The sequence below is a fragment of the Pezoporus flaviventris genome, unplaced genomic scaffold (assembly GCF_033815535.1).
Source record: "Pezoporus flaviventris isolate CSIRO_AGI_PZ_B2104156 unplaced genomic scaffold, CSIRO_AGI_Pfla_v1 ptg000029l, whole genome shotgun sequence".
Classification (NCBI taxonomy): Eukaryota; Metazoa; Chordata; class Aves; order Psittaciformes; family Psittacidae; genus Pezoporus; species Pezoporus flaviventris.
The window spans coordinates 4,839,431-4,854,238 of record NW_026892577.1 but is presented as its reverse complement, the minus strand read 5'-3'; the positions used below and the strand labels follow the sequence as shown (position 1 = coordinate 4,854,238).

The following is a 14,808-nucleotide window of genomic DNA, read 5'->3' as shown; positions in this document are numbered from 1 at the left end:
ATAGTAATACATGTTTTGAGCAATTTGCATAGAATGCTGCATGTTTCACAAACAAGCTACATAGGAGGATCGTTAGGTTAAATATACCACAAAAGAGTACTTAAAAAACTACTTGGAACTGTACTGTCCTAACACACACTTTTTATAAAGGCACTGGGCTATTTCTAGAGGTTTCATTTCTTTAAAGAAAACTGCTGTATGTCTTACCCAGCCCCGTCCTCGAATTCATACTCAGATTCCTTCAGAAAACTTAGAAGTGCATTGGGTAAGCCTGTAATTGCCACAGCAGCATTAACAGCAGGAGACCAAATCTACTGCTGTACGTCATTATTGTTAACTGGGAGTTTACATTGTGTAATATCTTGGTATTAAGCTGACCTACAGCACTAGTTCTGTCAACCTGATGGTTGCAGTTGCATTCTTAGTATTTGATGTGGATTTAGGAGAAATTCTTTATTTTGTGCCATCCAAATCCACTAGAACTAAGTTTCAGTGACTGAAGAGACAACAAAAATAAATGCATTCACTCACTGCTTGGGGAACGGAGAGGGTTTATTTGGGGATGTTTGCTTCTTGATTTCAAGTGAGCTTCATTCACCCTCTGATTAATTCTTCCATGCCCTTCTGCCAGGATGGCCGGATAGCAGTAAAGGCCTGTGAGGGCCTCATGCTTTTGGTGAGTCTGCCAGAACCAGCAGCTGCCAAGTGCCTGACTCAAAGCAGTTGTTTATGTGAACTGTTGACAGACAGGCTGGCCACCCTCTACAAAGCCCTGCCTCAGTCGCTGGATCCCTTAGACATTGAGACAGTGGAGGCAATTAACTGGGGGTAAGAATTTTATTTTTGTGAATTTATGCCCCTCCCTGAAACTAGTTTTCTATAGGTAAATAAGCTGTATAAAATATTCACCCCCACATGCTAAAGTCTCAAGAGAAAGCTGAGATACCAGCTGCAGCATAGCAGTATGACTTTGGGTGTCCAGTGTACACTTGATTCTAACATGGGGCCAGGTTTGCCTGCCAGTCCCTTGCAGAGATTCCTCATGGGGGCAAGTTTTTCCACTGGACTACATTAGTGGTAGTGTAGGTGTAGTATCAGGTACAGAGTATTGTCTTGTTCAGGTGTCAAGGATTTAGGAAGCAAACTTTTCACTGTGCACAGCACTGTAAGCTGCTGCAGGAGGAAGGGTGTATTTGATAACAGGCTATTGTTGCAAAATATTTGCAGTAAAAAAAGAAGGAAAGTGTTACTGCATAACTCATCAGCATGAAGCAGAAGATAAAGGCCTGTTATCCTAATTGTGCTTGCTTGTTAGATTCTCAAAACATTCCTTTTCCCCACTCTGCCTTCATTATTATGAATTGCTCGTGATCTGTTAGTACTGAGACAAAAAGTAGGTATTTGGGAAACCAAGCCAAAATTTCTGGTAGTTGGAGTTTGAAGTTATAAGGGAAAAAAAAACCAAACTTTATCGGAGTTTACCAAAGAAAATGATGAATTTGTTATTCCTTAGAGCCTTTAAACTGAGATGTGTTCAGGCATGCCCTGTGTGCTTTTGGTGGACTTGCTTGAGGTTGCCTAGAGAGCAGGGAAGAGCAATTGCCTTAATTTTATGGTTCTCTGACTAAAGGAGTTATTGATTCAGTTTCTGTAGTCTGTGTTTCCAGTAAGAACAGACTAAGTGATCAGTTTCCCTTCTGATGCAAGAAATAACGTAACCACAGTTCTGCTGCTGTGTGTACTATGTACCCTTTAGCGTGCTACTGAATGATAGACAGCACTGCCAGATAAGTAGACTGTCAGACAAGCCATGTTAATGTTCACTTCATTGCAATAGATCATTATTCTGTTAAGTTCAATAAGAATGAAGTCCAAGATTCTTCAGTTACTTGTAGACTAAATAAGTATTTTACCCTGTGTTCTCTAGTTTGGATTCCTATAGCCACAAAGAAGATGCATCTGCTTTTCCAGGGAAAAGAGCGTTGATTTCATTTCTTTCATGGTTTGACTACTGTGATCAACTCATCAAAGAAGCACAAAAGGTTTGAAATGTTTACCGATGATACAAATACATTCAGCAAATAAGTAGTCCCAGTTGTTTCTGAGCTTTTGAGTTTGAGACATACCATTTTGTACTTTCGTTTCAGACTGCTGCTGTTGCTATGGCAAAAGCTGTGCGGGAACGATTTTTCATTGATGTTATGGAACCCCAGCTGATGCAAACGTGAGTAGCATCCTGCAAGACACAGCAGAACAGGATCTGAATCAAGCTGATTTTTTTCAGCTGAAATCTACTGCATAGATTGATAGAATCACAGAATGGTTTGGGTTGGAAGAGACCTTAAAGCTCATCCAGTTCCAGCCCCCTGCCATGGGTAGGGACACCTTCCACTAGAGCAGGTTGCTCCAAGCCCTGTCCAACCTGGCCTTGATATATCTGACATGAAATTTTTTGTTCAAACAGGTCAGAGATCGGAATCCTCACATCAACTGCACTATTGCATCGAATTGTTCGTCAAGTGACTTCAGATGTCCTGCTGCAGGAAACAGTTTATTTTATACTTGGAGAACACAGAGAGCCAGAAACTTTGACAGACATCAACAGACATCCGTTGCGACACAGGTTAATTGAACACTGTGATCATATATCTGACGAGGTGAGAAGTGGTAATGGTATCAGAATGTCTGCCAGCTAGTTCTGTCTTGTGTAGGGGCTATTAAAACACCACTGTGAGGACTTCTTATATTTGTGACAGCAAACTTGACAAGGAAAAAAGTTCTGACTGCCAGCCCTACAGATTCCCTTTAGAAAATGAAAGTCAAGCTGTTTCCTTCAGCTAGCACATTGTTCCCCTTAATAAAGATTCTTTGCTAAATTTGCTTGCTCCCTGTGTATATCTAGTTAGGCTTGCTCACATATAAGATAGGGCAAAATTGGTATCTGGAATTGCATTTTAATTATATGTTTTATCGCTGCTGTTTTCCATGTTGTGTCAATTCTGTCATGTCATCACATAAGCTATACTTAAAAACTTCATTTATATATAAAGTAAGTGTGGTCAGAATATATACAATGCCAGTTAAAAGATAATATTTAAGCACTTTACACAGAGTAAACATTATTAAAGTCATTTACTTCAGTAAAATCCCTCCTCAGGAGCTGCTCGATTCATTTTTAACATGGAGCAATCTTCATCCTCTACTTTTCAAATAAAAACCAAGCTTGCCTGAAAACAGATCTGTGCCTTCACATGCACCAGTTTTTCAGTATTTTTACCTGCTCACCCTGTCAGAACGAGTTATGTGTATAAATGAGCTGATCTTTGCCAAGCTAAGCACTCCAAAGCTCTCTTTGAAAACTGTCTCTGTATTGCTTAAAGTCAGTTTCCTTTTAAAAGCCTACATATATCCAAGTAAAAATCTTAGCCTGTATTTTTAGTCACAATATTCCACTATGACTTCAGTTTATTCTGCATATTTATTGCTAACTGTAAGTCCTGTTCTGTATTTCACTGGTACAGTGATCGTGGTCTTCCAGCATGGATTTGATTGTAATATGAAAAGTTAAGTTGTAAGTTCTGTGGATGTGCTTTGTATTGTTATATTGGCAGATTTTAGAACAGGTTTTGTTTTACTGGAAAAATGTACATCCACATACTGATTTTCAGATGTGTGTGAATTCATCCATGTTTATACCACATCCAGCATAACAATTTCCTCATTTTTCTTTGGATTTTTGCTTCTTTCCATAATGTAAATAAGTAATTGCAGTGTTCTAGAATGTACAAACCAGCAAAACATGTAAGGCAGTGGTGCATCAGTTTACTAAATTGTCACTTTTTGTGTTGCAGATCAGCATAATGACTTTACGAATGTTTGAGCACCTTTTGCAAAAACCCAGTGAGCACATTCTTTATAATTTGGTTCTGAGAAATTTAGAAGAAAGAAACTATATAGAATACAAGCCTTTTTGTCAAGAAGATAAAGACGTGGTAGAGAATGGACAGATTGCAGGAGCAGTGTAAGTTTCTTTTTTAAGGGAAGTTTTCACAACAGCTAACTTGGATCCTTATTTTTAGAACAAAGCAGTGGTAATTGAATGAAAAGTGGGTGTAGACAGCACTTCAAGTGCTCCATGTATTAACCCATATTCATAAAATGATGCAGAAATTATTGTATCAGCAACTTACGAAAGTTTTTAGAACAGTAACAGAAAAGAACTCTCCAGACAAAGGCTCTCAGAGGTCACCATATATCAATTTACTTATCCATTTACCTAGCTTAAGTCTGTGTATGTTTGTATTGGTTCCAATTAGACTTTTCTTGAAGTCAGTCACTTAGGTGTCTTGCTTACATGTATGTTCTGGAATCATTTTGATGGAAGAACTTTTCTGGGACACTTTACATAAAATGCTTTTAAATACCCTACATAACTCTTATAACTCCTTCTCTACTGATGGGGGGAATACTGGTTACACCCACCAGTTTAGGCATCTTAACTTAGATATTTCTGTGTAATCTAAAATAATTGATGATTTCCTGAAGTATAACTCTCTCACATGTAAAACACGTGGCTAAAGAGTGTAAGTGATTTCATGCACTGATTTTGTTTAAGTCAGAAATGTTTAATCTGTTGTTCAGATCAGGAATTTATGCTTATTGTTCAAAACAAAATGTTTGTTGGGTATTTGTAAGGGTTAGTGTTTCTGGATGTTAATTAGGTAAAAAGATGTGCCTATGATACTGTTCTGGAGAACACCCTAGTTGTTCAGAGAATTGGAATAGAATCATGCCTTTTGACCCAGAGGTTTTCCTGCCTGCCATAACATTCTATGAATGATAATGTTTTTTGTCTAATACAATCTCACAGAGACCTAGAGGAAGATCCGTTATTTACTGACCTGTCTCCAGATAACACATTGTCAACGCAGGAGTGGCTCAGTCCTTCTCCACCTGTCAGTCCAGAACATCAAAAAAATGATGGGAAGACTGAAGTTCATAAAATTGTAAATAGGTAAGAAACAGACACTTAAAGAACTCTCTGAATGTGTGGGTGTCTGCACACACTGTGCAAATTAAATGTACTCTGTAATGGATGTTATTCTCTGCCAGCTGGTAAAATGACTCCACAGAGGAAATTATGTGGCATTTTATCAGAAAGCTGCTCCTGAAAGATTAGAGCTTACAATAAGTAAAAATAATTCAACATAAATGAGAAAAATAGAATAACTTTCCAGCTAATAGTGTAGTTGAATACTCAGAATTCGTGATGAAAGCCTCACTGATTATAAAACTTTCCTTTCTCAAACATATTTGCTATGCTTAAACTGCTGTTACAGACTTGGCCTTCCTGGGGAGTCTCGCAGTAAATTCCTTAGGGGGCAAAAACCCCTTAAACTTCCTAAAGCTCCTTGAGCATATATATGTATATATAAGCAAATAATTGCCATGCTGGAGCTACTCTCTGTTCCCTTAAAATCAAGGGGCACCTCTTGTCACCCGCAGCATACATTTATGCTGCATGTAAGACATACCGCAAATTGGATATCACAACGAGGATAGACTCTACTCTAAGAAACTTAGTGATGGTAATTCTCTTAGCAACTAGGATTAGGACAACTGCTGTTTGCTCTGTTAATACACAGTAGCAAAGCAGCACTGGTATTTCAGTGCTGACCTATCTACTTACCCAGAAATAATCAAAGGTGTTAGCCAGAAGAAAACAGCCCAAGGACAGCCAGCATGGAATGGCAGTATCACTTCTTGCCCTCTTTCCCCTAGTACTGCTATATATAGTTGATGGTGGACATGGTTTGGAGCAAAGACATAAAGAACACTCTCCTAAATTCACCTCCTGCAGTCTCCATCACTGAACAGAAATGTTTTCAGGAGGTGCAGTGTTTTGCCAATTAGTATTTTTTCAGCTAAGATGAACTCCATACTAAAAGTCATCTCCTACATATTTCTGGATATAAATCTTACAGGAGCCTCCAGCAGTTCTTTCGGCATGGGGAAAGCTGAAATTTGGAAACAGAGTGCAAAGACTGAGTTTTATTTTGCTGTCCAGAAATTTCAGGGGTTTTACTTATTTTTCAAAGACGCTCCCCTCTAAGATTCAGAATTTCCTCATGCTTTTTAGGTCGGATATTGGTGAAGTAATAAGGACACAGTGTATTTGTGCTGCATACCTGGCAAATGCTATTTGTAACTGGGACATTTATATTGTCCCAGTGCACTCTTACATGTTCCACCAACTAACTGTGGTAACTAAAACTGTCTATGCAGTAGGTTAAGAAGAATTTGAACTGTAATTCTCCTTCTCATTTGGCTCATTTATTCCTCAGTACGTTTTTCTTATGCTCTTGTAAGATAGAGTCTGACCTTTAGTAAATACTTGACCTGGTTATGAATATTCCTTTTCATCTCCATTCTGTTTGCTGGTTCTCATAAAATGCTTCCTCTGAGGTTTTACCTCTAGTGCTAGATACAGAAGTTCTGAAGTAGGTATCTTGTTATTACAAACAGCAGTTAGAAGAGACATGCTTCAATAGATTTTGTGTTCTCTGTTCTTCACATAAAGTTATGGCAGAAACTGTGGATGAATTGGCCAGACAATTCAGTGTTGTGTAGACTGTCACAGGTGATAAGAAAGTATTGATCTGGAGCTCTTTGGATTATAGATAATTGTTAATGTACTTCTTTTCTCTTTAGTTTCCTCTGTCTCGTACCCGATGAAGCCAAGTCGTCATACCACGTGGAGGGTACAGGTTATGATACTTACCTCAGAGATGCCCACAGACAAGTAAGTCAGTAGAGTCCTCCTTAGTCCTTGAGAGTTTGAAGTGCTTATGAGAATATCCAGATGGTTCTATAAATAGCCCTACTAAATGCATTTTTGGTAATGGAAGATGGGAAACTTCAATTTTTAGTTTCTAATGAAGACTTACCTTGAGAGATCTTTTGATGGTGAATCCACCTTGTATTACTCTAGTGGGAATAATGGATGACATTAAATACATTAATATTCATATAACAAACATACTGAGAGAAAATCTGAGCTGCAGATAGATTCTTAATTTGCTTTTGCATTTATCTGCATTCTCTTGGAGAATTGCCTGCCAAGCTGTTTGAAAGGACTAAAGGGAAATTAAAATGCTGCATAGGAGTTATGCAATCTGGGACTTTAAAAATAAAGGCTCATCACAGGGAATGTGCAGCCTAAGGCATTCAGGTTTGAAGTTGGGAGTTCTGGTAGGTAGGGAAAACTTTATGATTGACTGGTTGGAAATAAATGTGGGGTTTGTTTTTACCAATGTAATCTAAAGCTTCCTTGGTTAGAAAACAGTCACTGTCTATTTGCAGTTTATTGAAGCTGTGTGAATCTTCTAGAATAGAAAAATTTATGCAAAGGAGTGGAGTAATTGAGGGAACTATGTTAGTAGGTAATTCAAAAGTTCCATAACCCCTGGATTATGATATCAGCAGTTTAAGATGGGAAGCTTGGACTTCTGTATTTATGATATTGTTTTATCTGTGGTCTCCCCTGAAAAGAAAGGGAGAATAAGTAAAAGGTTGATGTAAAATTCCCCTATGTTCTATTCTTGGATGCCAGAAAACACATATCATCTTTGTATTTCTTTCATGTCTTGGGAAAAAGAGTATTCTGGGAGTTATTAGGGAACAGAATTGCTTTCTGTCACTTCCTGACAATGCTATGGCTACTCATAAAATATTTCCCCCCTAAGAATAGCCCTGCCTATTGCTGTTATTACATCCAAATAGCTGTTCTGCTTCCGTATTTCTATTCCTGGGAGCCTGCACAAGTAGGTAAGCTATAAGCAGTGAAGAATTGCTGAGTCTGTTTTATCTCTCTTTTGCTACTGTTTATTCCTTTGTTCCATATTTTCACTGCTATGACCTATGCTCCTTTCAAGGTATAATCCCTTGAAAGTGAGACATCAGGCAGCCCATAGCAAATCAGAGACAGACATTGGGAAGACTGTTGTGGGTGACTGGAAACAGAGAGAAGAGGAAGCCCTGAAGTACTTTTCATCTGTAGCTCCTGCATATATACATGCCTTTCCTGTCCTAGGAATTAGGGAGCAATATAGACTGGATAGCAAGATAAGTTACATGTAATTCAGTGAAAGTGTGATAACATAATGTCAACAAGAATGTATACAAATGTAGTTCCTGCTTTAGAGGAACCCTGATCAGGATGTGTATTGTTGGCTTTGCTTTGTGTTTTGGCCCCAGCTGCTTTTTGGGAGCTCTCTTCTCCACTCATTGTTTCTGAAACTACCCTAATAGCATGAATGTCAGGAAGAAAATGAGGTGCCTGCGTAGAAACTGGCAATGTTTACTTTAGAATGACTGTTCTTTTTGAGCTTACATTTATCATTTAGCTACAGATTAAGGTTTTAAGGTGTATGGACTATTAAAAGGAAATGAAATGATTTCCATGGAGGCTTAAGTCTGTTTTCCTCACTATATTTTTCTAGTTCCGTGATTATTGTGTCATCTGTTTACGGTGGGAGTGGCCTGGATCTCCCAGACCTTTGGAAAAGTGCAATTTAGAAGCATCATTTTTTGAAGGACACTTTTTGAAAGTCCTGTTTGAAAGAATGGGCAGGATTCTTGATCAGGTAAGGAAAAACAGGTTATTAATTCAATTTCTTATACTTCCATCACTGCTCAGGGGCAATCACCATAAGGTCCCATGAAGTTTCATTACTGCAGTGTCTATTACAGCATCATATTATTGTGTAACATCCCATGTCCTTGACGCAGGTCTCTGTAGGTCGCGGGATGCTGTAGTGATCAGCATTGTCAATTTAGTAGATGTAGTGAACAAAAACTCCCTTACTGGTGTTAGCCACTTTTTTGGTACCAGACGTTTCATTGATCAGAAATAAGAGACAGGTCAGGAAGCCAGTAGTAGCCTCTGGGTTAGCTCTGTGAGTGTTTAGGGGAGAAGGATGCTTGATAGTACCAACTTTTACAATCCAGAAGTGAGAAAAGAAAGTCAAATACTTCCGTTCCTATGTTGTTATTCTCTGGATTTTGTTTCCAGTAAGCATGTTCTGCCCATTAGACTAGCTGAAATGGTTATAGATTGGAGTCATGAAGACTGGCCATCAGCAGCTCATAGGAAAAACAAGCCTCATGGGTATGAAAACCTTGTCTGAGCAATGACACAGAAGTTGTAACTTGAAAGATCTTTACTTTCTGTAACTTCTGTAGTGCCAGATTTGTATGATTACAACAAAAGTAGCATCTGGCATGGAAGCACAGTCCCCAGTTTGATATACTACCTGTCAGCATGACACACATTTGGGTTAGTCAAGCAAAATGGTGCGATCTGTGGTGTCAAAAATGGTTCTTGACACCAGGTGAATTAAAATATACTGCTTGAATCAGAAGGGGTGAATCCTTACTGTATCATACCAAGCCCCTGAAATTCCTAAGAGTTATTCACAGTGAAACACATAAATCACATAGAGAAAAAACAAAACAGTACAAAACAGCAAAACCTGGATCCTGTCAATGACAATTCTGATATAATGGGTGCTAATGTTCAAAGTGAAAAATGTTGAAAAGCCTTTAGTGGGGACGCAGTGCTACTAACAGCTCGTGTTCGATGTCTGTTGTTACAATACTAGAGGTTGTTCTTGTGGTATTACCAGGTTTTCTCAGTAGATATCAGAAAACTTTGCAGAGGTGATAGGTATCAGTAACTTAGTTTCTGACAGAAGATGGTGAAGTAACTTGTTTCAAGGCTGTTCAAATCCAGTACCCCATCTGCCAGATAGTACCTTCTTCCTCCTGTTAGTATTAAGCATTTCCATGGAAGTGATTGTTTCCTGAGAAGTTTGTAAGAATTCCCTGAACTGCAAATTTTGCTGGTTTTAACCTTTTTAGTTACAAGTTTTTTTAGCATGTTACCTGATAATAAAGCTGCGTTACTGAGTCTACCAACATATGGGCAGAAATAAAAGCTCCATGGGAAGAAGCAGCTTTCCTTAATGCTCTCAATTAGTTCAAATTGCAGCAGCAATCTGTCTGAACAATGCAGCACGTGTTACTACTTGGTTTCCATCTCTTCTTGTGAGCACCAGAAAATGCTCATGGCTTCAAAGCTTCCTAATGAATTGACTGACTCAGACAGCTCTAAAGACCTTCTTCATTTCAGCTAGGTAGGCAGTGGAATGGATTTCTGGAAGGAATTTGTGTTTCCATCTGCAGAGTAGGTTTTCCACAGTAATTCAAAAATGCAGTGATCTCTTTTACCTATAACATCTCTGGTCCAGGGTCTAAAAGCTTCACTTGTTAGAAGGTTGGGATGAATCTGTTGCTTGAATATCAAGTACAGAAATAACTGCCACTGACTGGGAGAAATAGGTACTTTCACTTCAAAAGATCTATAAGACAACTCCCATTGCAATGCAGCAGTGTGTGGTAATGAATGAGGAATAAGGAACCTAGGTATTAGTTATGTGCCCACATCTAGTCCGTGGAAGTTCTGCCAGAACAGCTCTGGGAGGCTCTGGAGCTTTTAGACTGAAGAGCATGTAGGTGTCTCTTTCAGCTTCCTTAACTTCATTGACTGAAGGCTCAACTTGGGTACCTGAACTGAGCTATCTGTTGCCATTTTTGTGATGCCCAAGATATTCCCATAGGTTCCTGGTTATAACACGGATCTCGCAGCATCCACCCTCTGTTGGAACTGCCAAGAGACCAGCAGATACTCCTGAGCATCTGAAACTGCATGAGGTGCTGGTGTGTAGGCAAGTGTTATCAAGGTCTCTGTAGAGTAGGCTAATGAGAGCTTAAACATCTAGACATATCTAAATATATCTGTCCTAATCTGAAGCTGTATTCTTCCAAACCTTACAGAGTTTGGAAGGGAAGAATCTGTTCTCTGATTCTGCAATAGGATGCTAACTTGGGAGCATAAAGATGATAATTTGAGGCCATGAAATCATCCTCTCCTAGATGTGATTATGCCACTGAGGATGTTACTGCCAGTATGCAGTCAGAGAGATTGAAAGAGGGCCCTGTAATCTGATTCAGGTAAAATCAACAAGGTTAAATTAAACTATGTGTATTTGGTAACATCTTCAGACTGGCATAGGGGTGTACCAAGGGAATGTCTGTCCATCTCTTGTCAGCATATTCTGTTCCACCACTGAATAGATGGAAGGAAATGCCACTAGTTTTCAGAGTTGGGCTGAATTGAAATGTCAACCTGTTTTCACTGTGATGAGAAAATCAAAGATGGGAAAAAAGTACTTGGAACATAAGCCTTGGTGAAAATACTTGCTTTTATGGAAATGAGGTTCTCACTGGAATGGTAAATCCTATAAGCCAGGAACTCTTTTTTTTTTTTTTTTCCTAGAAATTTAGGTACTGTTTTTTTCCATGTGACTGTTGAGTGTTTTCCGGCATCTGACAGTGTTGCCTCTTCCATTTGGTTGATTTGGGGAAAGGAGTTAGAATTCTGTGCTACCTTTCCATAGGTAGTCTAGGAGTGTCTCATCTCCCATAGCATGCTGCCACAAGATGACTGGGCTTTCTGCAATGGTTCTTTTGAAGATAGAGGAAGAGAAATACCATATTAGCTGTAAATATGGATTTGTCTCTCTCATTTCCTGAGCTTGTATACTTCACAGTGTATTTTCCAGGAGAAGCAAGCAGATGTTTAATCTAAGCTGATTCTATGCTATTTGTTTAGCTACTGAGCTGAAGAAATGTTTTACAGGAAAAGGATTTATCCTGAAGTAAACAAGTGTGCAAAAGCGTCAAGTGATTCTAGCAATTAAACAGATAATAACATCTAATATCAAACTGTCATATTCACATCATTCTTATTGCAGAAAGCAGAGGGTTTGGGCCTGACTTCTAATCTGTTTTTTGATCTTTATTCATAAACCTTTATATAAGGTTCTGGTAGTTAAACAAACACTGGCTGGATGAAAAGAATCCAGCATGAAAATAACCGAGCTCTGTGTTTTCCTGTTTTATTGCAGCCCTATGATGTAAATTTACAAGTTACTTCAGTGTTGTCCAAACTGGCCTTGTTTCCCCATCCTCATATCCATGAATACCTTTTGGATCCCTATGTAAACCTAGCTTCTGGCTGCAGGTCTCTCTTCTCAGTTATTGTCAGGGTGAGTAAACACGCAGTTAATACCTACATATAGCTATATAGCACTGATGTATTTATTAGCTTTGTGCTTAGTGATAGTAGTTGCTGGGTAGTTTAAGTTGGCAAACGGCTTCCCACTGAAAGTAGATAGTTATGTTCTTGATTTGAATCAAGATACTGGACTTTCTGCCAAAGCCATTGGACTGTTTCTCATGTCAGGGGGATTGGAAGTGGATGATCTTAAGGTCTTTTCCAACCCAAACCATTCTATGATTCTGTGTCTTCAGAGTTGTTTGTTCGCTTAACTTCATTGTGCAGAGTATCCCCCCTGGCAATGATGTTGCTTTAAACTGGACTAGGTCATGTTGTTGTCACTTGCAGGCAACATTGGGTAGTGCTTTGGGAACAGGCCAAGTACAGGTTTGCACCTGGAGGGGAAAGAGATGGTTTTGATACTACACACACAAGCAAATGACACTCCTGAATATCCTGTGCTTGGATGAATATCTCTGCTCATCCTCTTTATTAGTTTCTGTGATGAATACTGTTCTTGACAGCAATGTCCTGGATTTATCAAAATCCCCTTCCTTTCCCTCTCTTGATTCCATCTCTTCCTGCCAGACCTGCATCCTCAAAGCGCTGGCTGAGTGCCTGTCACACTGCAGTCTCCTCAGTCAGAGATCCTTCGCCTGTCCCACGCACCAGCTGTTATTAAGCTGGTCGGGAGCCTGTTAATGATGCTTGCCCAATACTTACAGAGGGTTTAGCTCCCTTTTTCCCCTGCAGCCCTCCCCATTTCAAAATAGAATCTTCACTCTCTCCTCTTGTGCTTTCCCTAAGTCCAAGAATTTTCTCGTCAATTGCTTGTGTCAACGTTTACTAAGATAAATTAATCGTTAATTAAAATAAGTAATACCATTTGTAGCTATGGCAGGTAAGGCTCAGGAGTTCCTGTCCTGTCCTTTGTACTTTCTGCACCCCCCTCCTTTTTGGGGGCATGTTGTTTTGTGAGGATGCTGAAGTGAGGCTGCATTCTGGGCATTGAAGGTTCATTTAACCCTGCTGCCAGACACTCTGCAAAGGTGTTAACTTTCTGTGTTGATGGCATTGCGCTTTACAGGTCGTTGGGGACCTCATGGTTAGAATCCAGCGCATCCCAGATTTCACTCCCAAACTTCTGCTGGTCAGAAAACGCCTGCTGGGCTTGGAGCCAGAAGGGCCCATGTGAGTAAACATTGCATATTCTCCAAGAGCCATGGCTGGGTTTTTTGGGTTGGAATCTTGATTCTCTGCTGTTTTTTCTTCCTCAGCATTGACCACATGACGTTACTAGAGGGCGTGATTGTGCTGGAAGAGTTCTGCAAAGAGCTGGCAGCAATTGCATTTGTGAAGTATCATGCCTCATCTACACCATAAGCAGCCTTGATGAGCAGCCAGGCTTGTAAAACCACCCAGCTTGTTTCAGTCGAAAAGACTATTGACAACACCCCGATAAGAAGAGGTGGTTCCTCCTGGCACTGTCGGTTGACATTTGGCAGAATGGCAAGACAAGTTGCTTTCACCAGATGTTGACTTTGCAAGAGAGAGGGATTCAAATGGACCTAGAATATGACTGAAGGAGTCTGGGGAGAAACTAGTACACTGCGTTTCTAGCCACTGTGTGAAGACCTGCAAAAGCTGAATGAAGAACCACAGACATCAGACCTTGGTTATTCTATTGTAATGACGATGTTTAGAGAATTGGGTCTTTTGTATGTTCTGGGGCTCACGTGCACCTGTTCACTTTTGTGACCATATTACTTTTAAAAGCAAATTAATTTTGTAACATTTTTATCTCTTAATTCTTTTTCTTTTCAGTTGGAAGGAAATCACAAGTATAGATGCAATGTATATTATTGAAAATGAAGAGGTTAAAAGAACCCTACCAATCCATATACAGTAGGATATATTAATGAGGAATCATTTTTGCTCTGGTGAACCCTAAAGACAACTCTGAGCCTCTTTCCCCAGTGGATTAATCCAGGAGATATATCAGTATAAAATCAATACTAATGGAATTAATCCTGATTCAGCATCACATCTCTAACAAATATATCTGAAGAGTACATGTTCCTAGCATGTTTGCCTCTGTCATTCCATATGATTGCTCTTCAGGTTGTCTGCATAACTACATTTGCTTTAGGTTTTTACATGTGAGTTCTAGTTGCTTGACTTACGTCACCTTTACAGGGAAGTTAATTCTAGGTCATTAGAAGTTGTTGCTGAAACAGTATTTTTGATTTCTTTTAAATTGGTATTTAGCTTGAATTGGTTTAAGAATCTTTTGTGCCTTGAAAATTGGCAGCATAAGCATTCATGCTTTTGAGCAGTGTTTTTACTACTTATCTAACCATCGCAGTAGCACCCAGCAAAAGATTCACTGGTGCCAATTTGGTTGATACCATATACAGGACCAAAATATTCTCCTGCTTTCCGTAATGCTGGGATGCAGAGATGTCTCTCAGTGAATCTGTTTCATTATGAATACTATCAACCAGGGCGGGTATTTGCACTTCAGGCAGAGGGCCATTCGGACCTCAGTGTGCTTTGCTTCTGTCTCTAGCATGATGGCAGCCTGTGCTTCAGACAGTTCTTGCAGCTCACTGCCACGTGTGCACTGT

At 39.4% G+C, this 14,808-nt stretch overlaps 1 protein-coding gene across 2 annotated transcripts in view; it reads left to right on the top strand.

Annotated features, from left to right (window-relative positions):
- Positions 1-14,263, top strand: part of FHIP2A (FHF complex subunit HOOK interacting protein 2A) — a 32,065-nt gene extending 17,802 nt beyond the window's left edge. For both annotated transcript variants that reach the window (XM_061458666.1, XM_061458668.1), the window contains 11 exons: positions 632-828; positions 1,928-2,042; positions 2,148-2,224; positions 2,465-2,657; positions 3,852-4,021; positions 4,871-5,014; positions 6,712-6,802; positions 8,502-8,645; positions 12,030-12,170; positions 13,269-13,372; positions 13,459-14,263. In XM_061458666.1, coding sequence (XP_061314650.1) covers positions 632-828; positions 1,928-2,042; positions 2,148-2,224; positions 2,465-2,657; positions 3,852-4,021; positions 4,871-5,014; positions 6,712-6,802; positions 8,502-8,645; positions 12,030-12,170; positions 13,269-13,372; positions 13,459-13,564 — 1,482 coding nt within the window. In that variant the 3' untranslated portion in view covers positions 13,565-14,263. The remainder of the gene's footprint in view (positions 1-631; positions 829-1,927; positions 2,043-2,147; positions 2,225-2,464; positions 2,658-3,851; positions 4,022-4,870; positions 5,015-6,711; positions 6,803-8,501; positions 8,646-12,029; positions 12,171-13,268; positions 13,373-13,458) is intronic.
- Positions 14,264-14,808: the final 545 nt, after the last annotated feature.